This window comes from Mytilus trossulus, chromosome 14 (assembly GCF_036588685.1).
Source record: "Mytilus trossulus isolate FHL-02 chromosome 14, PNRI_Mtr1.1.1.hap1, whole genome shotgun sequence".
NCBI lineage: Eukaryota > Metazoa > Mollusca > Bivalvia > Mytilida > Mytilidae > Mytilus > Mytilus trossulus.
In genome coordinates this window covers 44,173,214-44,199,160 of record NC_086386.1, presented here as the reverse complement: position 1 = coordinate 44,199,160, position 25,947 = coordinate 44,173,214, and the positions used below count along the sequence as shown (strand labels likewise).

Sequence of the window (25,947 nt, the reverse complement as noted above, 5' to 3'; positions counted from 1 at the left end):
TACAAGTCAACATGTAGTTCATAGAAGGGATATACAGTATACTGTTTGTGGCTAGCACATTCGGATTGAACCTGATACTGGCTTACAAACAAACACCATTGAAGGTACATCATTTATTACATAACCGGAAACTCAGCACATTGTATATATAACAGTACAAAGGGAGACAAGCAGTTCACATACATTGTTTCAACATATAACAGAGTTATCTCTCTTTCTATACTCATATACTAAAGCATACATAGCAAACACTACATCTCTTCCTTCTTTTTTAGATTTGAAAACATCTTGACATTTTTGTTTTACAAATAAAAATTGAACTACCCTATGTCAATTTTGTTTAAACATAAAAATTCAAATAAACCACATTGTCAATAATATGTCAACAACAACAAAAACATTTGTTATTAATACCTTTATAACATAAATCATATAACTTGTAATTGTTCATAATGGTACACATATTATTTCAAAACAAAATCGTCAAACTTTGACGGTAACTTTTTCACTCTGACTGGTCTATCTTTCATACTACAAGTTTCATCTTGACTAGAAATTAAACACTTATTTTCATCAAAATTACTAGATTCATTTAAATTCTCAAAATCATCTTTGTGACTTGAAATAATTACAGACTCTGTATTAACTACATTTTTGTTTGCATCAGATTGTGAGCAAGATAAATCATTATTTTCTCTCTCAATAAATTTCTTTAAATGTGTCACATTTCTCCTGTATTGAACACCTTGGTCAGATTCAACCAATACACTATTACCAATTTTCTCAACCACTTTAAAAGGGGATGGAACAAAAGGTGTAGACATTTTATTTCCACGGTCTTGCCTGACTAGAACTTGATCGGAGACACGAATATCACTCTCGCACGCACCACGACGCTTATCCGCATATATTTTCCCTTTTTCCTTTTGTTCGGCGTCTCGGTCGCGTACTTCAAAATCATTAATATTATAATCAATTAACTCCGGTAACTTTGTTCTGATTTTTCGACCAAAAAGTAATTCGGACGGACTTACTCCGGTTGTAGAATGAGCAGTACTACGGTACATAATTAAAAATTTATTCAATTCTAATTTCCAGTCGCGACCTTCCGCTTGCGCAATTTTGACACGCTTCATTATCGAACGATTTTGGTGCTCTACTTCGCCGTTAGCCTGTGGCCATAACGGAGTTGTTCTATGATGGACTATACCATGTTCGGACATAAAGTTCTTAAAATGTTGACTAACAAACTGGGGTCCATTATCGGTGTGAATTGATAACGGCAATCCATGAGTCAAGCAAAATTTTGAAATCAACGACGTAATATTTTCCGATGAAATATTCTTAGTAACAGCGACTTCAAAATAGCGGCTATAATAATCAACTAATACAAACATATAATGACTGCTCGGTAACGGTCCTAATAGATCAGCAGCTAAATGTTGCCACGGGGCAGAGGGCAACTCTGTACGCTTTAACGGTTCGGGTTTACTAGGTTGACTAACCAATTGACAACCGTAACAGCTTCGACAAAACTTCTCAATACTTTTATCTATCCCTGGCCACCAGACCTTACTTCGTAAACGCGTTTTCATGACAACAATGCCAGGGTGACCTTCATGAGCAAGCTGAAGTACCTGTTCCCTTAAACTAATAGGTATCACGATACGAGTACCCCGAAGTACTAATTGACCAATAGCGCATAGTTCACTTCGAATAGGAAGATATTCTTTGAACTCGATGCGGTGCCACTGACTGTGAACAAGACATTCTCGGACAGCCTTTAATTCAGGATCATTCTCGGAAGCTCTTTCGATTTCGCGTGTTGTCATAGCAACCGGTGTTGATTCTTGAGCTACAAATTTAACGTATTCCTCAGTTACATTTTCCCGATTGTCACATGTTTTCCCTTCTTTGATCAAACGTGATAGCGAGTCAGCTATATTTTTCGGTCCGGGAATATACCGTACAGTATATGTATATGGTTGCATACGAAGAACCCAGCGCTCAATTCGAGCACATACTTTCGACTTTGTAGAGTAAATACACTCAAGCGGTTTATGATCCGTTAAGAGCTCGAACTGGCTTCCATAGATATAAACATGAAACCTTTCACACGCCCATACCAAGGCTAGAGCCTCCTTTTCGGTCTGCGAATATCTGCGTTCCGTATCGCTTAAACTCCTACTCGCGTAAGAAATAATGCGCATCTCACCGTTTTGTTCTTGTATGAGCACGGCTCCGAGTCCAACTGGACTAGCATCTGCGATTACCTTAGTCAGCGCCGACTTGTCATAATAACCTAAAGTTTCCGCATTGGTAAGACGACGTTTTAGCTCATCGAACGACCTTTGTTCATCTTTACCCCATGTGAACGTTGCATCTTTACGAGTAAGTGCACGCAGCGGAGCTGAAATAGTAGCTAAGTCAGAAATAAATCTAGCACTATAATTAACAAGACCTAAGAAACTACGAACTTCTGCTGAAGTTCTTGGCTCACCTGCTTCAACGACAGCTTTGACTTTAACATCTGCTGGTCCAATACCCCGACCAGACAAAACATGACCCATGAACACTACTTTGGACATATTAAATTCACATTTATCATTGTTTAAAGTAATACCTTTGTCTCTCAGTACCCTAACAACATTTTCTAGACATTTATCATGTTCAACCTGGTTACTAGCATGTACAATTATATCATCCATAATGTTATGAACACCCTCACAGCCCTGAAGGACTTGTTGCATGATATTTTGATATAATTCAGGGGCACAACTAATACCAAACATAAGGCGCTTATACCTAAACAACCCTTTATGAGTTACAAAAGTAGTTATTTCCCTAGACTCTGGTTTTAACTCAATTTGGTGATAGGCCCAAGTTACATCAAGCTTACTAAATACTTTACTAGAGTTCATATCTTGCAATAGTTCATCTATTGTTGGAATCGGATGTCGTACTCGTTTCACAGCTGTATTAGCTTGGCGCATGTCAACACATAGTCTGATGTCATCACCTGAACGTTTTGGCACGACTACTACTGGAGAAACCCATTGACTAGGTTCATTGACATGTTCAATTATATCTAAATCTAAAAGTTCATCTAACTTCTTGCCAAGTTTATCGCGCAGATTAAACGGTACCCTCCTCATAGGCTGAATAATGGGTTCAACATCTGGGTCGATAGGTATCTGTAACTGAAATGATTTCAATTTACCAACTCCTGTAAAACATTCTGGATACTTGTCCTTAATTGTTCCAGGTTCACTAACACTGTGAACAAGCTGCAGCACACCTAACTGTTCTGCTGTATTACGACTTAACAAAGCCTGACCTTTGCCTTCAATAACAACAAATTCAATATCATTTAAAGTTCTGTTGTTACATTGTACAGTAGCTGTAAATATCCCAGCGATTTTCAATGGTTCCTCACTGCCATATGCGAATAAACTCTTCGTAGACTTGGACGAAACACATTTCACATGATTATCTTTTAAATAATTCCATAAATTTATTCCCATGATGTTACATGATGCTCCAGAATCAATTATCATTTTCAAATTCACATTCCCTATATTGACAACAATATTATCACATACAGAATTTATCTGATTTACACTGATCATGCTAAATACATATTCCTCATCATCCGTGTTATTCTGTGGTTGTTCAACAACTTGACGAATCTTTCCGTGTTTTGACTTATCCTTAGTTTTACAAACTTTATCAAAATGACCAACAATTTTGCACTTCCTGCATTTCTTCCCCCGAGCCGGACAGCTTGGGTCAGTCCTAATGTGACCTTCACGTCCACAACTGTAGCAAGTTGCTGTACAAGTAGACTTATTACCAGAATTAAAACTTTTGCTACCAGAATTAAAACTGTTCTTTCCATACTGTTTACCTTTTGACTGTACCATGTTGACTTGACCTTGACCTTCAATTGATTTAGCTTGTCGTTCTGAGTCTTCCATAGCTTTTGCAATACTTCTAACATTTGCTAAAGTAAGTGTCCTACCTTTCTCAAGTAATTTACGTCTGAGATGGTGACTTAAACATTTATCAATAATTTGATCTCGTATTCTTTCATCAATTGCATTTTGATTGCCAAATTCACATGTATCAGCTCTCTGTCGAAGACGCGTTATATATTGTTCAATTGTCTCTGAAGAAGACTGAATCATAGATCGAAAAATTGATCGTTCATAAGGGGCATTTGAAAGTGGTGTGAAATAAGCATCTAGCGCACTCACCGCTTTCTCATATGCACCTTCTCCGGCACCTTCCGGCAATGTGAAGAAAATGTCTTGAACATTCATTCCGGCTGTGTGCAATAATAATGCATATTTTTGATCTACGTCTGTAACCCCTTTTCCTGCGGCAAATAGTTGAAACGCCCGAAGCCATCGTTTCCAACGTGCAGACAAACCTGTCGAGTCAGAAATGTCGAAATTCTGTATACCGCTAACATCTGGTAGTAAAACTGATCCCATTTTGTAATACAACCTTTGATTATCCTCGTCGCCAATTTCATACATTGTTTCAAATATCAAATCAAATATCAAATATGTTTATTGGATAATCAATATATATGTACAGTGCACAATTGATGTCTTCCACACAATGAACAGATATTAAAACAATTAATACAAAATAAATGCATATACATTAGAAATAATATCTGGACAGAGCCAATATAAGTTGTAAAACATTAATATAGTTCAAAAGCTTTTTCAATAAAAGTACAGATAGCTTTTGTATCAATTTTATTTAAAGGATACATAATGTTATGTAGAATAGTAGATTCCTTTTCCCTTTTATTTAAATCGGAGGGGTCGATATTTAATTTTTTGAAGAGATCTTGTCTTAAAATTGAAAACTTTTTACAGTATAAAATGAAGTGTTTTTCATCATCTAATAAATCACAAGTCTGACAAAGTCTTGAGTTATGCGGAATTTTTGGTCTATGATAACGACCTTTTTCTATTAAAAGAGAATGTGCACTAATTCTTAACTTAGTCAAATTTTTACATAGTGCTTTTGGAATATTAAAGTCAAGATATTTTTGAAGAGAAAAATTTGTGTAACAAAATGAAAAATATTTAAGCTTTGAGTCAGAATTGTAATTAGAATAATTTTGAAGCTGTTCTTTAATTAGTTGGATGGTTTGATCGTGTATTTTCAATTCTAGATTTTCATTTTCCAAATTCTTTACATCCAATTTAAATTTTTTGCAACTATAATCAATAAATGAATACCATGATTTTGACCCCTCTTTGAAAAGTCCTCTATCTACTTTATACACTTCAGCAAGAAATCTATCAGATGGAAGTTGTTGCAGTCTTATGAAATATTTAAAAGCCAATTTAGTAATAAAATTAATAATTGGTAATCTTCCTAATTCACACCTGGAGGCTAAATTTGATGCCTTTTTATGTACTCCAAGTAGATATTTACAAAATTTATTATGTATTTTTTCAAATGGTATATTATCTTTATTTAAATCTTTTAAAGTAAAATCGGATATCCAAACTTCTGATCCATAGGTTGTAATAGGTCTAATTAGAGAATCATATAACTTTAGCTTAAGCTTGGTACCAGAGTAATTATAATCTAGAATATTTGATTTAAGACTAAATACTGCTTTAAGAGCTTTATTATACATATGTTCTGCGGCATGCTTTAAATTGCCATTAAATGAAATCAGCATTCCAAGATATTTATATTTATCGACTGTTTCTATATTTTGACCATTAATTTTAAATTTGATGGCAGATTTTTTCTTGCCCTTACTAAAAATCATAACTTTAGTTTTAGTAATATTGACTTTCAACTTCCATCTGTTACAATATATTCCCAGGCTGTCCAGACAAGCTTGTAAACCCTTTTCACTCTCTGACAGTAGAATTAAATCATCTGCATATTGTAAACAATTAAATTGTGTTGTAATGAGTGACACAGGAAATGTTTTTGAAAAATCAAATATTTTTGGCAGATCATTAGTGTATATATTAAATAACAGAGGGCTAAGACCATCACCTTGTCTAACACCCCTATTGGCTCTATGAGCTTCTGAAATAAAGTTTTCTTTTTTTACCACAAACTTTGAATTAGAGTACATATGTTTAATTATCTTATAGAAATTTCCTCCAATTTTAAGATTTAATAGTTTTTTAAATAATCCTGAGTGCCAAACAGAGTCAAAAGCTTTAGAGAGATCTACAAAACAAGCAAAAATAGGCTTTTTTAATTTATGTAAATATTTATTTATCAAAGTTTTAATAGTGAAAATATGATCTGCAGTTCTATAATCTGGTCTGAATCCTGCTTGAAAGGGATTATAAAGATTATTTTCTTCCATATATTTATGCAGTCTTTTCTGTAATAATGAGGTGAAAAGCTTGCCAAGACAGCTGGTAAGGCTAATACATCTATAATTATCGCATATGTTTATGTCACCATTTTTGTGTAAGAAGGAAGTACAAGATAAATTCCAAGCATCTGGAAATTTTCCGCTTGATAAAATTCTGTTAAATAAATTAACAATAGGTAAAAGTAATAGGTCTTTTCCATATAAAAGGAATTCATTATATATAAGGTCTATTCCTGGTTGTTTATTCTTCTTAAGTTTTTTAATGCCATCTCTGACTTCTTTACAAATGAATGCATAATCTAAATGTTTATTATTAATATTTTCAATTTCTATCTTCGAGATATCTAAATCAGTATTATTTTCTTCATAAAGCTTTTTTAAGTAATTTGACATTTCAGATAGAGGTATAGGATTTTCTTCTCTATTTGTATTTTTCTTCAGATTATTAATGGTTTTCCAAAATAATTTAGGGTTATCTTCATGAAGAGAATCTAATTTATCAATTATATCTGTTATAAATTTCTTTTTTGTATCTTTTAGTAATTTTTTGTACTCCCTTCTTAACTGGTGGTATGATGTTTTTAAATCATGATTATTAGGATGTTGTTGTAATCTACTTCCAAGATTGTTAAGTTCCCTTTTAAAAAATTTACAATTTCCATTAAACCATTTCTGTTTTCCTTTCTTTTTCTTTCTTTTCCCCTTGAATGGTCTAAAATTAAATGTTTTATTTGCTGAGTCTAAAATTATATTGCTCAGATTTTCAGATAAATTATTTATATCCATTTCAGGATTATTGACTTCTAGTAAAAATTGATCAATTAAAAGTTTTGAATCTTGTACGGCTTCTACAAATTTTTCTCTTGAGCCTGATTCCAAATTGTATTTACCTGGAAGAAGATCACAATCCTTAGTATTAATGTTGTTGTTAATTTGTGAGTATATATAATTACTGTTGTTTTTTAAACCAGTCCATAATAAACTATGGTCTGAAAGCTCATTTGGTGGAAAGACATGTAAATAAACAAATTCATGAAAAATATCTTCAGAAACTAAAAAATAATCAATACTACTACTTCCTCTTGGACAGTAGTAGGTATGGAACCCCAGCGAGTCACCGTCAATTCGACCATTAAGTATTCTCATCTTTGATTCTATACAAAAATCTATTAGCATTCTTCCCTGTTCATTTATCTCAGGATCAAGGTTGTTTCTTTTGGGTAAAATTAGATCTGATGTATAATTTGTAGGTAAATTGGACTTGCCCTCAGAATTCTGGTGGTAGTCTGTCTCATCAAGTTCTATATAATCTATTAAATTAGCAGTTCTACTATTACAGTCTCCCATGATTATAACTTTACCCAATTCTGAGTATTTATTCACTAAACTAGATAATGAATCAAAAATTTTATCGTTTTCTGGACATACTGACTTTGCCCTTGGATTTATATATACACAGCCTAAAAAAATATCATGTGTAAGACCACATTTATCTTTGTCTAATTTAATAAAGATGTAGTTTTTACTTTGGGCTATTTTAATGATAGCATTACTTTTTTTGAATTCATTTTTAAAATAAAGAATGATTCCACCTGATCTTCGTCCTCTTTTACCTTTTTTCTTAATTCCAGGTTGGTGAAAGCATGTATAATTTTTAAAAGATATCGATGACTCGCCGTGGGTCCATGACTCCACTATTCCAAAAATATCAAATTTACTACAATTTATATCATTTAACTTTTGACTAGAGAAACCATTTATATTCCAGCATCCTAGCTGAAGCATTTTATGTATATATATATTAAAACATAACCACAATACTGATTTTGTGAGACCCGATGACATTGATTAGCATTTTCATTATGTATAAACAAGCATAAATCATATAAGTTGTAATGAAAGGTGTGAATTTTTAATATTTCACTTGTGTGTGTAAATTGTCATTAATAATATAAAGTTGCAAATGTGTGTAAAGAGGCATAACTCTGACTGTTTAGAAAAGTACTGTAATATTACAATTAAATAGGCATACCTGGTCATACATCTTGTTGTTTATTGTACACAATTATTTTTGATATTATAATGTGTAAAGGATGACATATATTTGCATACTAATGAAAATTAAAATAGGTTTAAAGATTCAGTAAAAACCTCATGTGAAATGTTTTCTCTATTGGATACAAAATGTGTAAAAAGGAGGCATAATTCTGATTGGGTGAATTAAGTTATAATATTATTACAATATTATCAAATTGGATTCAATAGACATACACACACATTAATATTAACATAACAAACAATAATAATAATTCTATCAAAGTGAAATTATTTCGAGTGTTATTGATAATTTATATATTCAGTAACCGCATCAGTACATTTCTCTCGTTCGGACTTAATCCAGGGTTGCTTTGTGGATTTCTGCTGTAAAAAGGATCTTCGGATCCTTTATATTGATTGTTCCTATTTAGAGGATCTTGGAATCCTTTAAATCGATTGTTCCTATTTAAAGGATCTTGGAATCCTTTATATCCATTGTTTCTATTTTGAGAACGTTCTGGTCCTTGGTTTGTTGTGTAATTGGAATATGATTCCATCCCAAGGTGTTCATTCAAGTTATTTTTGATCATTTTGGCAAGTTCACTAGTGCCCAGTGCTGTAAAGTGTACTCCATCACTAAAAAAGTATTCATTGAGTTTGTTGATGTATGGATTTTTGAGAATGTAAACTTTATTGGATGCCAGATGTCGAAGTTTGAAATTTATTTCATCCACATTGTTGTTAAATATACTTCTTGCTTCAGCCTATGAAATAAAGGCGACACATGTAGCTTACTATTTGGATTTTTTTCTTGGAATTCACTTATGAGGCTTTCAACTTCTTTCATTATTTTTTCCGCTGATGATCTTGCTTTAGATAGATCATTGCTGCCGACAATAACGACCACATTGTCGCTTTGTATTGTTGTATTTAAGATGAATTCTTTTGCACCATTAACGTTCTTTTTTCCTTCTGTCAAAATATGAATTTTTACCTTTTTGTATTTGTAGAGTCTTTTCTCTTTTAAATAATTTGCATGGGAGTCTGATATAATAAGTAGATCAACTTTATTATCAGTGGTTTGAGTATCTTCATATTTTTTGTCTTTTTGAATACTTTCTAATTGTGTTGGTATTTCTTTCTCTTGAAGTATTGAAAACCGATTTTGAGTGTGTACATTATATGACGTATTTCTTGTTTCCTTTTCACACTCCTCTTTTTCAATTATAGCTGGTTAGCTGGTTTGAACATATAACAGAGTTATCTCTCTTTCTATACTCATATACTAAAGCATACATAGCAAACACTACATACAGTAGACAAATTAGTCTTTTCGGTGTTAGGTTATTCTTTTTTTGTGGTATTTTGTAGAACCAAGACTGGTTTTCTGTTCATTAGATCCTGTTTTGGCTTCAACAAAACATAAACATAAACAAGTGCCCAGACGATTTATAGTTCGACACACTATATTAGGTTTGAAAGCTTATATTTTATTTGATTCACAGATCTAGAGTACATGGAGTATTGTAAAATGTACTGTTGATACAGGGTGACTAATTATAGCTAAGCTCCCGTCGTGAAGGGTCTTTACCTGAAGTAAACCTAAAACAAAAACAACAAAACAAAAAACCAACAAAACAAAACAATGAAAAAGTACAAATGAGACAACTTTTCAAGAATTGAAGAGACCAAATAAAACATCAAAAGTAACAACTATAGGTCACCATATGGCCTTCATCATTGAACAAAGCCCATACCACTCATAGTCAGCTATAATGGGCCTCAAAATGACGAACATATTTCAACAATTCAAACAGGAAAACTTAAAGCATTACAGTACAGTACAAAATAAAGAACTAGAAAACAAATATGTAATACAGCAACAAACAAGATCCACTGAAATTATATTGCTCCTGATTTGGGACAGGCAAATACAGAATGAAGTGGCGATAAACATGTCTCTTGACCATGTTGACCGAATCTAGGTCCGTTAGCCCTGATTCACGTTCGCCATATTCCCTGTTCGCCCTGATGCCTGTTCGCTGAGGGTCCATTGGCCCAGATTTTTATTTTTTTTCTATTTGTTGTCCAGCCGCATAATTTTAAGTATTTGAACAGAATACATGTATGTTAAAGTTGTTAAAAAAAATGACAGAATATTTATATTACCGTAATCATTTTGTCATTTTCCCTTTGATTTAATACAAAGTAGAATACTAGTATACAATGTATTTCTCTTTATTGATATTTGTTAACAAAATAATTGTATTCAGTCAACATGGTCAATCATAAATGTATGCAGTATGAGACTAGTCTCCGAGTATAATAATAAATGAACTTGTAAATCCGTTTCATGATTTACAGTTCGCACATCATTGTGTTTCAAGCTGAATATTTTATCAAAACAAAACGTTTGATTTTTATATTTATAATCCATCAAAAGACAAGTATCACAATAATCATGATAATCAGTGATCTGAATTATTTTGTCATTGAACAATTAACGATCCTACACAAGCCATAAACTTTTAAATATTTCCCTGTTTCCATAAATTTCAAGAATATATACTATAGAAATATCTGAATATGTTTATTCAAATTCAATGCCCTGAAAATAAATTATTTTTTTAGTAGGGCGAACGGACTATGGGCGAACGAACTCAGGGCAAACGTACCCAGGGCGAACATGCTATTAGGGCAAACGTTCCCGATACCATGTTGACCAACCCTCATTGTGGTCTATAATAGTGATGATAAGGTTTTGGGATCAGCTTGGGTGCCTAGATTACCACACAACTTGCACTATGTGCACCGTCCTGCAGTTGAAACAAATAATCATACACACATATATATCAACATTCTGTATAAATTAAAGCATGCATATGTTAAACTACATGTTTTTCTACTTTAGACATGTTACATGTAGATATCAGATTATATGAAGGACTGAGAGTGGCAGCAACCCTCTTATTTTGGCTAAATAGTACACTGCAATAGGCTATTTCATAAATCATACTTTTTACAGAATGAGGCTTCGGGGGCCAAGTGGTCTAAGTAGTTACTATTGTAATCACTAGCCAGTCAACACTGAGGTTGTGAGTTCTAACCCTTGCTCATGGGGGTACAGTCGACTCCAATCTTCATTAACTAGAATTTTCAGTTTTCCTATCCAACATGTCCAAGGTCTGTGGTTTTCTCCTGGCACTCCGGCTTCCTCCACCAAAAATAACCTGACTGCCACGAAAAAGCCTAAATGCAATGCTGAAAAGTGGCGTTAAAACACCAAAAAACAAAAAATCATTTTTTTTACAGAAAAAGAACACCAATTACACATTTCTGTATGACCATGATGACATCATTAACCAGATAGAATATATATGCGTCTGTATCCCTGCACTTATTGAATATTCCAGCTTCATCAGGATCGTCTTTCTGCATTTGTTCTGAGATAGTCTAGAAATAATTCTGTTCTGTACGGACTTATTTATCACAACCTGCTTCACGACTTAAAGGAGGTTGTCATTCAGAATTCTAATCTAATTAGATTTTTATTTCCTTACTTTTTATGCAGTATGGCCTTAGACTTTTTCACACATTTACTCAACATGTGAATTTTGGTAGTAACATTGCCTACATTTTGGTCACATGGTGTTGAAAGTCACATGACAGATATAAGTAACTGCCATCATGACCATATCTTTGAACTGGCATTAATTTAATTGCTCAGCTAAGATGATTGACACCTCAATTTTAATGATTCATTACAAATAAATTATTAAACCCTTTTTTCTTTTTTTGTACAGTGGAATGGCATCTTCAAAAGAGAACTTTGATAACTCAGTTTGTCCTGATTCTTCAAATCAACCAATGAAAAGACATTGTACTGAGTCAGGAGCTTCCTCTGACAACAACAGCGAACAAGTTAGGTACAAAGGGAACAAGAGAAAACGCAATTCTGAAGTGGAGAACAATTGTGTCTCCCATCCAGAAGAGAGCATGCACAGTGAAACAGATTCAGAAAACCCTATTTTTCCATCAGGATCCTTGATAAAGAAAAACATTTCAGACTGGACGGCCATGGATCTGTCACCTTTCAGAATGAACTTTGAAAAATGTACAAATATAGAAGATGTATTCTTCAAGGGGCTTTCACATTTTGCCATGAAGAAGAAATGGTCTCCTAGAATTTTAAAATTTGGCTTCCGTAGTGCTGAAGACAAAGTGAAATATGAATGTTTTCAATACGCAATTGATAATATCTTTAACATTGACTGTAATAACATTGATGAAATTGAATTTGGTGACCTTTCAAAAATACAGCACATATTTGAGGATGCTGATTGGATTGCAGACTATGTAGAAACATCAGAAGTAAGAGACAGGTAATATCATTAACAGGTAAACTAAAAAGTTATTTTTTATAATGTTCACAATGTAAATTATGTACATGATGTAGGCTAAGTGTGAAGTTAAAGGGTTATGAATGGAGCAGATGGATTCCTTAACTAAAGAAAAAGAGTTACATGTAGCAGATTAAAATATTGAGATAAATTACTGTAAGCAGGTAAGTGGATGTATCATAAATGGCTTTGGTTATGGTCTGTGTTAAGGTCAAAGTTGAAGCAACTGTACAAACCTGTGCATTCCAATCACAGTTAAAAGATTTGCTTTAATACATTTGTATATACATGTATATATACATATTTCATAAAGGTATATGAACTATGAAGATGACTTTTTGATTATAAACACATAATACAATATAAGAAAATAAGGGATTTAGCTGTTGTTTGAAATGGTGTTTACTGGACAATAACTTGTGCACTTATTTCATTTCCTATATACAACATGATATATATTCATATAAAGAACTGAACTAGAACATTGTAGACTGTTTGAAACCCGCGTTTATTAGAATATTTTTAATCTAATGAAGACTTGAAATTTACGCTTTTCTGCGTCTTGCTGTTTTCTGTTTTCCGCAAATAAGATGTTTTTTTCCTAGTCTATACTTGCATTTTGCTTTATATAAAAATACTTGTTCACAGCTGTTTCTATGTAAACCTGTTTTGTTGATATTGTATTGTGTTTGACTGAGCTGTAAACATGGTAAATAACTTTCTTATTTTATTTTGTTTTCTAGAATTTGCAGAGAGTTGTCTTCATGCCTTAAGAATTTAATATGGCAACTTTCATTTACGGTTGGACGACAAAAAAATGACATATTGGAAGGAGTGACAGAAGGAATGTTTCAAGAACTTTTTGTTAGTTTTGCAAGAATGTTTAGCTTGAATTTTGTGTGAGTAGTCAATATATATGTAAGCAGTAATATGCAGAAGGTTTGGTACCATTAAAACGTTAAATCCCGCTGCAAATGTTTGCACCTGTCCTAAGTGAGGAATCTGATGTATAGTAGTTGTCGTTTGTTTATGTAATTTATATGTGTTTCTCGTTTCTGGTTTTTTATATTGATTAGACTGTTGTTTTTCCCTTTTGAATGGTTTTACACTAGTAATTTTGGGGTCCTTTATACATTGTAGCTTGTTGTTGGTTGTGAGCCAAGTGTTGAAGGCTTTACATTGACCTATAATGGTTTACTTTTATAAATTGTTATTTGGTTGGAGAGCTGTCTCATCGTCACTCAGATTCTGTTCAGATTACCAAATAGACTTTGTATATTACACAAGCATCATTCATTTAAGAAAATGGTATCCCGTTGTGCAATCTCAATCAAACACAAGATAATATTTCTAACTTAGCTACATTACTTTTGTTGTTTGGGATTGAAACTTTTAAGTCTATATACCTGTACAATTGTATATTAAATGATAACTAAGTTATTGTAAAAGTTAGATTAGTGATCTTTAAGATTTTATGAACAGAATACAATTAAAACATGGACTTAAAACAAGATTCACAAATGATCACGTTACTAAATGTACATGTATTTTATTTTGTAGGAGTAGTCCAAGTGTCCCAAATTATCCATTGACAGTTTGTGGTAGAGGTTTAGTTGCCAGTCCAGATGCCATCTTATGCCATCCTACAGATACTGGTTTAGAGAAGATTTGTGCTATTATAACGGTAAAATAAATGTGATGATTTTTTAGTGTAAAGATTGGTTTTAATGCAACCAAACCCTATGGTTCTGACATAATATCTAAATCTTCCAAGAATTATCACTACCTTTGAAAAACACAGAATAAAGTTATCCATCAAATTCACTAACAGCACTTTGACTCTATATTTCATTAGATGGTTTGGCAGATGACCATGTTCTTTTAATATACCAAATGAAAATAAATTTGGCATAGATGTAATAGTATAACACTTGGATGATTAATGGCAATTGTTTTAACCAAATTTGAATTTAAAAATAAAAAACCAATTCTGAATCCCATTATGTCTATCTAATAATATCCAATGTACATTCATATGAAGATATGTAATACAGACAAATTTTTCTTCTGTACAATTATTGAAAGGTGATAGTTCTTTCCTCTCATTTTACCTGTGGGTATTTTTTCACTTCAGGTGAACCAATGCAATCAAGATGTGGACCTTGCAAGGAATTTAAGAGACTTACAGAGAACATCTTATTCCCAACAATTTGGATCTTCTCTCATTGGTCAACATGGTGGACAATTTCTGTGTACCTTACCATTTTCAACCTTTGGAAATGATGGAATGTATGGATTCATTGTACAAGGAACAAATGTAAGTTTTCATTATATTATCAAACATATTGGATGTAACAGTGATTTTTCAGCAAATTACATTATCCCTTAACTGAAAGGAAAAAATATTGATCAATGTCTTCTTTTTTCATCATGTAGAATAATCTCTGTCTTTCATTTAAAGCCAAAACTATTCAAGTTGCATGCATTTTATCAAATACTATCATGTTAAATTTGTATAAGAATAAGGCAATGTGGTGTGATTGCCAATGAGACAATTATTTGCCAAATTTCAAATGAAGTGGATTTAAGTAAGTATAGGCAACTGTTCTGCTTCATAGAAGAGAATTTGTACTTAAGATTTACCATGTTACTACCTCATGTTTATATTTAAATTTGTGCATTTCTTACAGCTGCACTGATTGTAAAATGTATCATAAAGTATCATGAATTTACTTTCAAACAATTGAAATTAAATACAATCTTAGTATTGAATTGAATATATATCATATATGAAAGTGTTGAAATATCAGAATGAGGATTAAGCAGGTTATCAGAAGTCCTATTTCATTAGATTTTAGAATGTGATATACATATACACATTTGATTGCTGCAATTTGTGTCTGTTTGACATACATTTCAGACTTGAATAAATTTAGTTATTTGAACCTTTATGTACTTGAACTTCAAAACTCCATATATGTAAAGATAATCAACTGGGCATTTGCTGTTGATACCAGTGACTTCTTTTCCACGGTTGTCTTCCATTAATTAGAAGCTACAATGTACCCAGATTGCACCTCCTTTTCATGCTGAGTTCTCTTTTAGTTTGGATTAGAGATTGAACACATTTAAAAAGTCTTGTTTGAATTGATTATTATTAAAAAAAAAATGGAAAAGGAAATTATTTTTTTGTCAGGCCTGATCCAGAAAATACTTTGACCACCCCCTTCCCCCTTGACATTCAAGATACTCAAAAGGAACATTTAAACGAATGAAAACTTTAACAACATAAAATCAGCAAGAATATAAACAAAACAAAAGTATTATATTATTATATTTTTCAGGTGACAATGACATCTTTTAAGCCAGAGGATGGTTATTATGACAATTTGTGTAATGGATGTTTTCACAATAAAGTAGCAACTGTAACACACAGTAGAACATATAATATTCTACAAAAAGATGATAGAAAACAGCTTGTGCAAACATTTTTGGATATTGGAAAATTACTAAAATTTATAACAGATGAAGGATAATCTAAATATCCAAAGACAGTCTACAAACCTTATTTCATCCAAGGAAAGCCAACAGATCTTTTTTCATCCAAGGATAATCTACAGACCCAATTTTCTATCAATGATGGTCGTTCAATGATAGTGAACATACCTAAATATCATCTTAGGAAAGTCTACAGACTCAAATATTATAACATTGACTATGTCAGACCCTTTTGGGTACTCACGTCATGAAACAAAGCTGTAGTTATAGTAGTTGTCATCACAAGTGGCTTCAGACAATTTATTATGAAATACAAGTTTTGTAAAACACATTCATCATTTTTATATTTCAATGAAGGATATAAATGACACAGAAATTGGAGGTCCTGGAAAACAAATTGTTTCAGTATATGAATTTAAAATATGGTTTAATCAAAATTAAGCTTATTTCATACATATTCATAATGGCTTTCAATCAGAATTGGTATTTGATTTAAAATATTAAAGCAAGATGGATAAAGTGTACCATATTTATGTTCACTGCCTTTCCATAATGAAATTGTGAATTGACAAATATAGCTACAGTTATGAAATATGCTTCTATATTATTGTATGTTTCTGTATTAATCTTAGAGGAAAATGCTCAGTTAGTTTGTTTTTTTTCAAATCTGAAACCATTCAAGCTATAAGTAAACGCTCTCATACATAGAAAGGGACTTAATTTAAAATGCCTCTTTAAACATAAACTAATGCAGTTTAATTGTAGAAATATTACTAGGATTTGTCTTATCTGTGTTTTGACATGTTATCTTTTGATTTATGAACTTTGAACAGTGCTACACTACCGTTAAAATAAAAAAAAGAAGATGTGGTATGATTGCCAATGAGACAACTGTCCAGAAGAGACCAAAATGACACTGTTGCCTTTATTTATTTGACCAATGATTTGGGATTTGTGTTTGCTCCCTTGTACACTTCTGTCTTTTAAATTAAATTTAATTATGAGGCTGGTTTCTTATGAATCGATTGTACAGACTTCACCACAACTTTGAGATGAAATAAATAGTGCACAAAATACTGCATTCTATATTTCTACAAATATTCATATATAGATTTGGATATCCATATTAAGACATGTTTTTAATAAGATTGAGAAAGGAAAGTGGGAATGTGTCAAACAACAACCCGACTATAGAGCAGACAACAGTGGAAGGCCACCAATGGGTCTTCAATGTAGCGAGCAACTCCCATACCCTTAGGCGTCCTTCAGATGGCCCCTTAAAAAATATGTACACTAGTACAGTTATTATGGACGTCATACTTAACTCCAAATTATACAAAAGAAACTAAAATTAAAAATCATACAAGACTAACAAAGGCCAGAGGCTCCTGACTTGAGACAGGCACACAATTGCTGCAGGTTAAACATGTTTATGAGATCCCTACTTGTAAAAGATATTCATTGAATTGCCCATGTTTTATAGTTTATTATTTGTTCTCAAAGCATCAATGTTGTCATTATTTAAATAAAATTTAAAAATATTCCTTTTTCAATAATAGTAGATTTTAATCAATGATATTTGTAGAAAAAATTGAAAGAGAGGTTAGTAAATATAACATCAAACCAACAAAAAATATAACAAAAATACATTGTAACATTTGTTTGACAAATGCATAAACCTTTTACAAGTTCTACTATTGTTTATAGTGGCCCCCAGTGCAGTGACTGGATACAAAACAAACCAGAAAAAAATCCATTGGACGGATATCAATCAATTACAACTTCCCAGAAACATGACATTGCAAAAAGCTTTGCTGTCACAATTAAACTATGAGATTGACAAAAACGCAAAGAGACCCAATTTGTCATGGTAGGGCCTTTTACAGCTGACTTTATTGTTTATTGAGTTTTGCTATTATGTGCCATACAAGAACAACGGTTGCTTAAATCCTAGTTCCTTAGTCTGGTGGGTATTTATCTCATTAGCAATCATAACACATCTTGTTCTTTATTAACATCCTGATGGACTCTGAAAAGTAGTATTAACATGCAGCAGCGTCTTGCAAGTATTTTTATTCCCCACTTTGTGGCGTTCTGTTTTTTTCGGTATGTGCGTCCGTTTTTGCGGCTTCACGCTAAAGTACAATCAACTTGAACTTAGTACACATGTTTCCTATGATCGTTCTAATTTCCAACCATGTCATATTTGGGCCAGTTTAATGAAAAGTACAAGAAAATCAAAATGTAGATAAGTTAAGCGATGATAAACAGAAGTTAATGTTTAAAAATCTTAAAAGGAGGTAAAACTTCAGTAAAATAACAAACTTCTACTATATATTCCAATTTGAGTGTTATCCTTTTTCTGATTTGATTTATGATGTACATTTGTATACATGTATTTATTTGCTAGGCTTTCTCTTTCATGTAAGCTAGACATTGAAATTCACTTAAAAAATAAAACAATTTTTTTATTTTGAGTATTCAGTAGAACAAGGAATCTGTATTTTGAACCTGTCTTTTATACAATATTTGATCTATGACTGTCAATGCTTTGTATGCCTCCCAGTTTGTTTTATCCTGAAGTTTCTGTTGTAGGCTTTCTTCTGACGGTAAAGGTTGAAGCTGCAAAAGAATTAACAAGGAAACATTATTTTAAATCAATGAGTTATGATTTGGCCTAACATATAAATTACATGCGTCCGAAGCGTTTTTCTGGATTTGACTAATTAAAGCATATCGAAAGTCGGGGGATGCTAAAAATACTTAGACACTTCAGAAGGTATGAGACTGAAGGGGCATTTAAAGAGTAACCAAATATGCTTACCATCCTTAACTTTTTAGATTCTAGAGAAACAACCCGATCAAACTGATGTGATCATTTACATCTGGATATTTAAGTTTTCAAATCTATAACGATAGGAAATCTGGGTATTTTAAATACTGTCGATTCATTATTCGTGGAATACATATTTTCAATAATTTCAATAATCGTGGGACCAAACTTAAGCAAAATTATCAATTACAAAAACTATGATTTTAGTCACACTATTATACATACAGTTCGTCTTAATCGTTTGGCTCCTTCGTCATTCAGATGTTGTTGGAAATATTTCTTGTTAATCAGTATACATTCAGCACCATCTGATACTAATATCGTACTTGTTGTGTTGCTTATCATTCCAAATGCGACTTGCTCTAACCCCTTTAAAACAAGTCACATATTTTCGTCAACATTTAGTATTAGGACCATTAACTTGGTCTGAATTATAATTAATTAAATGAAAACTTATCTTACAATACTAATAAGGTGTTTCATGTCCGTATCCGATTAATGATTATCATTCCATCTTGTTTTCTCCTTATATTTCTAATAACACTAAGGTTTTTTTCATTCACGATTTAATTGAACGTTATAGTATGTATCAGCTCATACTATCCAGTTGCAATACTTCATGTCCATCAGCTGAAGCAGCCATCCGAATTTGCCTTTCAAATAACTTCGACTTTAGTGAAAGTATTGAGATATCTTGATTACGCAATGCTATACATTATCCACACTTTACAATTCTGATAGAGGATTATAAACTATTCAATTTTCTGTTCGAAGAGAGACAACTCTCATTCCCTTACATATCTGTTCATATTCTATTCCTGACTACACAGCTACTTTTGCATAGGTACTAATTGTGTACTGGAAATCTACTTTTAATATTCAGTACTATTTTGTTACTTCAAAATTAGTGTAATATTTAGGTACCTGCATAAGATCCATTGTTCCCGAAGGTATCACAAGTCCAGTAGCTTGTAATTCAGAGCAAACTTGTGCATGATGTTTTTGTTTATTTCTAATTAACAGGTACAACTTACGAAAACGTCTTTTGGACCAAGGTTCTGTATTTGAACAAACAGTTTTTCTTCAACTATGTTCTCTTTATCTACTTTCTTCTCTAATTTTTCAAAAACTTTTGAATATCGCTGAAAGTTTAAAACAAAAGTATGTAATTATGCTATGTCTGCTTTGTTTTTAAATATTCTCTTCTGTATCTTTGTCCTTTTTCTGATATAAACAAATAACGAGACAAATTTGGTCGCGTTGAGACTTCTATCCACAAAATAAAATATTAACAACTTATGTTTAAATGGAAAGAACTAGATCATGTTCGATCTTCAGCACCAACAAAGCACCCAGCGTTTAGTAAGTTATTTAACCAAGGGTCCCAGGATGAAATGTAAATTCATAACAACAACAACAAACACATCATTGTCCTGATTTTAGCTTATAGCATTGAACACAATGCAATGAATTCACGCATCATTAAATGAAAATCACGAATATAGTGCCCTAACAACGGTCAAATATTGTCAGGGTCAACGTGAATACGTACGCCTAATATTTCACTAAACAAAGGAAAGGGGTGTGACAGTACACACCATGTACCAGTTGCCTTGATTTGCAAAAGTGTCTGAAAAGAAAAGGTATATATTTCTTATGTAAAAGAGTGGTTTAATAGGACGTTAAAATCCCATCTAATTTCCTTTTTGTTTAACTGTTATACCAAATATTAAAAGTGGAGGCAAAGTTGATACCCTTTAACACTTTAAAGTTACGATTTGAAAGATTATGATGAATTTTGAATTGAACAAATTACAATAAAGTCTCACCTTTCCACGTCGATCAAAGTTATTATGCAGTTTATCATATAACATCTCTACTTCCTTTTTGTGTTCTTCCAGATTTAGATGAGCTGAAAACGAGAAGCACAGGATATATGTTTTGTTTTACTTGAAAGGATACCTTTTGAACGAGTATATGCATACATTGAACATCTTTAACTTACTCTATACAGTATTTTCGGACCTACAGGTATTTTATCATGTTATTCTGTTTTTCGCTTTCTATTGAATTATCAGGTGATCAATTTAGAAAACAGGCAAAGTGTTTTGAAAAATGTGTTTGGCTGTACGTTTTAAGTTCTTCACGTTTCTTGGTATTGGAGGCTTAAAAAAATATCAGCTTTATACAGCTTTAACTATATACTAGTAATTGCTGTAAACTAATTCCTCAACAATATATATTTTTTTCTGTATGAAAAATAGACCATGAGTCATCAGCAACAGAGAAACAGTAAACCGTATCTAGTTTGAAATGAATGAGCCATTTTGATCTGAAAAGCTCTGAAAAATCTAGACAATGAAATATTAAGTCATTTTAAGCCTTTTCACTGCGGTCAATTTAGTACATTCAGACTATTTGCTTGCAGATTACTGTGGCAAAGTTGACATTAGATGCTTTTGGCTATCAATCTAATATTAAAAAGACTGAACGGTTAGTTACAGGCTTTTCATTAAAAATGTAACTATTGAATTAATATTTGAACTTAAACGCATTTACTTTACTTGTATACTTACGACTGTCGCTGGTACTATGTAAAATATGTATAAGACTATCTACAGTACATCGTCGTCGTTTCTTTTTCCGCGACGCTGAAGACAAGTGTGAGGTGTGTGATAACGAACTTTGTATTGACACAGAGGTATTACACGACGATATCGACCGGGGAGATATCAATGGGGGTAACTCTGAAAAGATATAATTTCAATATCAAAATATATTTCCATAATTTTGTCAGATATACTTATCTTGTGCACTTTTAAAACTTAATAGTTCTCGTGCATCTCCTAAATTGTTTGAATGCAAGTTCGTTTATTATATCATTAATTTTGTTACAGAAACTGGGTTTAACTCATGCACCCCTAACAGCATCTGTCAGGATTCTCATTGTTTGTAAATATTCGGTAGTGTTATAAACTCGAGAAAAAAACATTACGAGATTGAGATCTGTGGTGTTCTGTGATACTTATATCCTTAAAGGTAATATATAACTAAAATGCTAAGATGACCAGTAAGAGAAAATAAAGCATATATAACATGTATATATTGCAGCTGAGGGGTTTAAAACATCTCTACCATTAGTAAAAAAAAACTTTCTTACTTTTAGCTACATGTAACTGAGGGAAGTTTATTTGTATAGTTGTAAATGTTACACCTTGGTATCCATTCATTCTATACGTTATTTATGAAACTCAATTATCAATAAACACATTCATCAATGTGTACATATACTGAAACTCATATTTGAATTACGTAATGTGATCGTTTATATCAATATTTTGTTAATATGTTAGCATTTTATTAATATTATTCCAAGTTAATTATATTAGTCAACACAAGAAACAATACAAGGCAAAATAGTTTTCATATATAATTGAATTGGAAACAATGTACCAAGGAAAATTATTGCTCAGTTTGTCTAATATTTGCAGAGTGTTATTTTGTTGCTTAAAACATTGATTTAAAGCAAAAGCGCGAATTTTTGTTTTAGTTTCACCCAAAAATTCAAAAATCGATATTAGAACTTGGAACTTTAAACTTAAGCATGGTCTGCTTTAAATTTTGATTGCCTTTACAGCTATTTGAATACTAATACTTATAAATTAAGTGTCGACTTTTGTTATCATGTTTCGCCAAATAAATTTGACCCCTGTATTCATTATTACGGTAATTTCTCACTTTTAAATTTGTTCAGATTCTTTTAATCACTTATTTTTTGTTTTTCACTGGATACTTTGAATTATTTTCCTATATATATCATATTTCATGATCAATTTGAGTTGAAATGTGTATTGTTTCTATTATTGAATAGTGTATTTTAACAATTGTTCAAGTTAGCTACGAGGCAGATTTGAAATGAATATTTGTATATTGTCATTATGTTTGTGCATATGCCCTCTTGGTATAATGTTATACAATGTATATTGGTATAATGTTATACAATGTATATTTGTATAATGTTATACATTATACCTTGCCATGCGGGGAGATTTGTCGTATACTTAGCTTTTAAAACCTCATTTGTTTTAAATGAAATAAAATCTAAACTTGACAAACTTACTTATAATATCGTGAGAATTTTTGATATCATGTTCAGATATAGGAATTGTAGGTCTGGTTGGATGTAAGCTCTTTAACACTCTACAGTTGCCTGTTTTGATTATATAGACCCATTCACTGTTATTGCTGTCTTTACATAACAATACTCCACGTCTAAAATAATAAAAATATAAAAGACATCGTGTTAAGGAGGGAAAACAAGATAACATGGAAATAGAAATACATATATAAATATACTATATAATAATTAACGGTGGCTAATTGGCCGTTTCAGAATCTAAAGAATTATGGGTTATTTCATTGTTCGTACCCCAAAATAAAAATAACGTCACGTTATTGGTTAAATTTCCATTGTTTGTGACTTTTTTAACCAATCAGGACGTTTTGGTGTGCACTTTTGAAAATATTACCCAGGATGCATTAGATTCTGAAACTGCGAATTGTCTCATAGGCAACCAGAACATATGTTATTGTTGTTTAAGTATGTATAATTATGACTGACATCTACGTAATTTGGCCTCTTGTTTTCTCATTTTTAATCAAACCACATCTCGATATAAATAAGATGAGGATTTTGCACGCTGTTTCCAATGTACACGTATGTGTTAACTATCAAACTTGTAGTTAACTTTTCCTTTATTGTATAACTAACTACAAGATTTCATTTCGTTAGAAGTATATTTTTACAATTTTGTTTCTTTTAACTAATAATTTTTAGATTATTGGTAAGAACGAATATCAAAACTACACACTCTCCCGCCGACTAATATAAGATATTATAGAGAAATAAAGGCCAATATATATGTATAAGACAACACAATTAGATTGCAAGACATCTTTCTCGGTTTCAAAAACGATATAGATTTTTCAAATAACTCAATCAAAACAACGAATAGACGAAAATTATAAATAGCGCTGAAAGACCTGTTTTAGTTTTAAATTTGTTTCAACTCAGGATAAAATGTTCTGGATAATGTCATATTTTAGTACCTGAAAAATGTAAAGCAGCATATTTTTGGATCATGATAAGGAAGACATTCTATTGGCCATCCATGCAGTATATTAATGGATCTGAGGAAGCGTATATGTTCTGGTTCTTGATCTTTGGTAATTGGCATGAATATATCTATAAAGTCATCTCTACCAACAGCTAATAGTTCTACACTGTTTTTGCAGGTAACAGTTGCTGTTCGCTTTGATCCGTGCATTAAAGCTAACTCCTGTAATAATAAACATATATCAATAATTGTCTATATGCAGTATTTGAAATTATCTTTATTGGGATCTCGTTTCATCGTGCATTTCTCTCTCAGACGTTTAAATGTAACAGCATTTTTTCTGGTTTATGCGGAACTCACTCTTGAAAATATATCATTACAGATATCAGAATTACAGTTTTGTAAATAAGACGCGCATATTGTCTACTAAACAAATCAATGACACTTGAATTAAAAAAAATAAAAAGCCAAAATAAAGCACGAGGTTGACGAACATAGAGGACCCGAAAGGTAATGTCAAAACAGCTAAATAAATCTGTTACTGAAATCTGGAACCAGCAATTACATTCAGCAGTTCAGCAAATCCCTTTATATTACAAAATATGAAAACACGCTTGGTACTTGGTACTTTTCATTCTTATATCATTCATATATCAACTTCTTTGGAATTGTTAAGATGCGAATTAAATTTGATAGTACAATTAATAGTTATAGAATGATCACGTTAACGATACCAAAATTCAAAATTATTTAAATAATCTGATTACCCCAAAACTGTTGCCTTTAGTCAGAACGGCTGCTGTCCGTACACTTTGTTCTGTGTCCATAATAGTTACAATAGCTGAAATTATTGATAAGCTTCACTTCAAAAACGTACATAGTACACTTCTTTACTTCTATTGGGCACCATATATACGACTTTGAGAGAAATCTTTGTTATATTTGTGACATTAACTTGATTATGGCATATATTTTTATATGGAATATTTATTAATTATAAAAAAAGAAACAAAATCATATTATATGTACATTTCAATCTTTTACACAAAACTAGATATTATCATTAAGAATTATAAATGATATGTTTTGAAGAAGTTGCCCTTTTATTTTAGAACGTAAATCGTTTTAACAATTTGAACCTTTTCCCACACAATCATTTAACCCACCAAACTTAAAAATCACAAAAGTTAAAAAGACGCATCACGAGGTGACGACAAAATTAGAACAGTAAATGCAGATATTTGTGTAAATAGAAAAACTAAAATGCACTATCTTGATGTCTTTATGTTCTTAACAAAGAAATCTTTTTTTTTTGATAAAATTTTGTTGACGTTTGTCAAGATCAACTCATCAAACAGAAAAGGATTTCAATAAACGGAATAAAAACGTTTTATGGATATTGTACTGAAAATACGGACAAAGTTCTTCGTTATCAAAAACATTTATATGATTAATATCAATATTTTCAAACATATGTAATCACATACTGCAACTACATTTTCTTGGTATTAAACTTTTATCAATGTACAATTTAATTGACATCTTTTTTTAGGGTTTTTCTTTTTTTAGTTTTTTCTTTTTCGGCTTATCATTTTTATTACTAGTATCCCATTGGTATTTATCAACTTTTTTGTCTTTTTGTTATGCAATGATATTGTCGATTCTTTTACTTTTCTGATTTATTCT

General features: G+C 31.7%; 3 protein-coding genes across 6 annotated transcripts in view; 1 reads left to right on the top strand and 2 right to left on the bottom strand.

Annotated features, from left to right (window-relative positions):
• Positions 1 to 464: 464 nt before the first annotated feature.
• On the bottom strand, positions 465 to 4,541 carry LOC134697796 (uncharacterized protein K02A2.6-like). The gene has a single exon (XM_063560080.1). The coding sequence runs from the start codon at positions 4,539 to 4,541 to the stop codon at positions 465 to 467; it is 4,077 nt and encodes a 1,358-aa protein (XP_063416150.1).
• Positions 4,542 to 12,217: 7,676 nt separating this feature from the next.
• LOC134697089 (uncharacterized) lies at positions 12,218 to 17,765 on the top strand. The gene is made up of 5 exons (XM_063559125.1): positions 12,218 to 12,795; positions 13,557 to 13,712; positions 14,374 to 14,497; positions 14,948 to 15,130; positions 16,158 to 17,765. The coding sequence occupies exons 1-5, from the start codon at positions 12,221 to 12,223 to the stop codon at positions 16,347 to 16,349; spliced, it is 1,230 nt and encodes a 409-aa protein (XP_063415195.1). The 5' UTR covers positions 12,218 to 12,220; the 3' UTR covers positions 16,350 to 17,765.
• Positions 17,766 to 18,782: 1,017 nt separating this feature from the next.
• The window catches only part of LOC134696279 (cyclic nucleotide-binding domain-containing protein 2-like), a 30,221-nt gene continuing 23,056 nt past the window's right edge, over positions 18,783 to 25,947 (bottom strand). For all 4 annotated transcript variants that reach the window (XM_063557979.1, XM_063557978.1, XM_063557980.1 and 1 more), the window contains exons 5-12: positions 25,029 to 25,102; positions 24,254 to 24,483; positions 23,265 to 23,416; positions 21,721 to 21,891; positions 20,974 to 21,056; positions 20,179 to 20,286; positions 19,370 to 19,513; positions 18,783 to 18,933 (exon numbers count right to left, since the gene is read on the bottom strand). In XM_063557979.1, the coding sequence (XP_063414049.1) occupies positions 18,793 to 18,933; positions 19,370 to 19,513; positions 20,179 to 20,286; positions 20,974 to 21,056; positions 21,721 to 21,891; positions 23,265 to 23,416; positions 24,254 to 24,483; positions 25,029 to 25,102 (1,103 nt within the window). In that variant the 3' untranslated portion in view covers positions 18,783 to 18,792. The remainder of the gene's footprint in view (positions 18,934 to 19,369; positions 19,514 to 20,178; positions 20,287 to 20,973; positions 21,057 to 21,720; positions 21,892 to 23,264; positions 23,417 to 24,253; positions 24,484 to 25,028; positions 25,103 to 25,947) is intronic.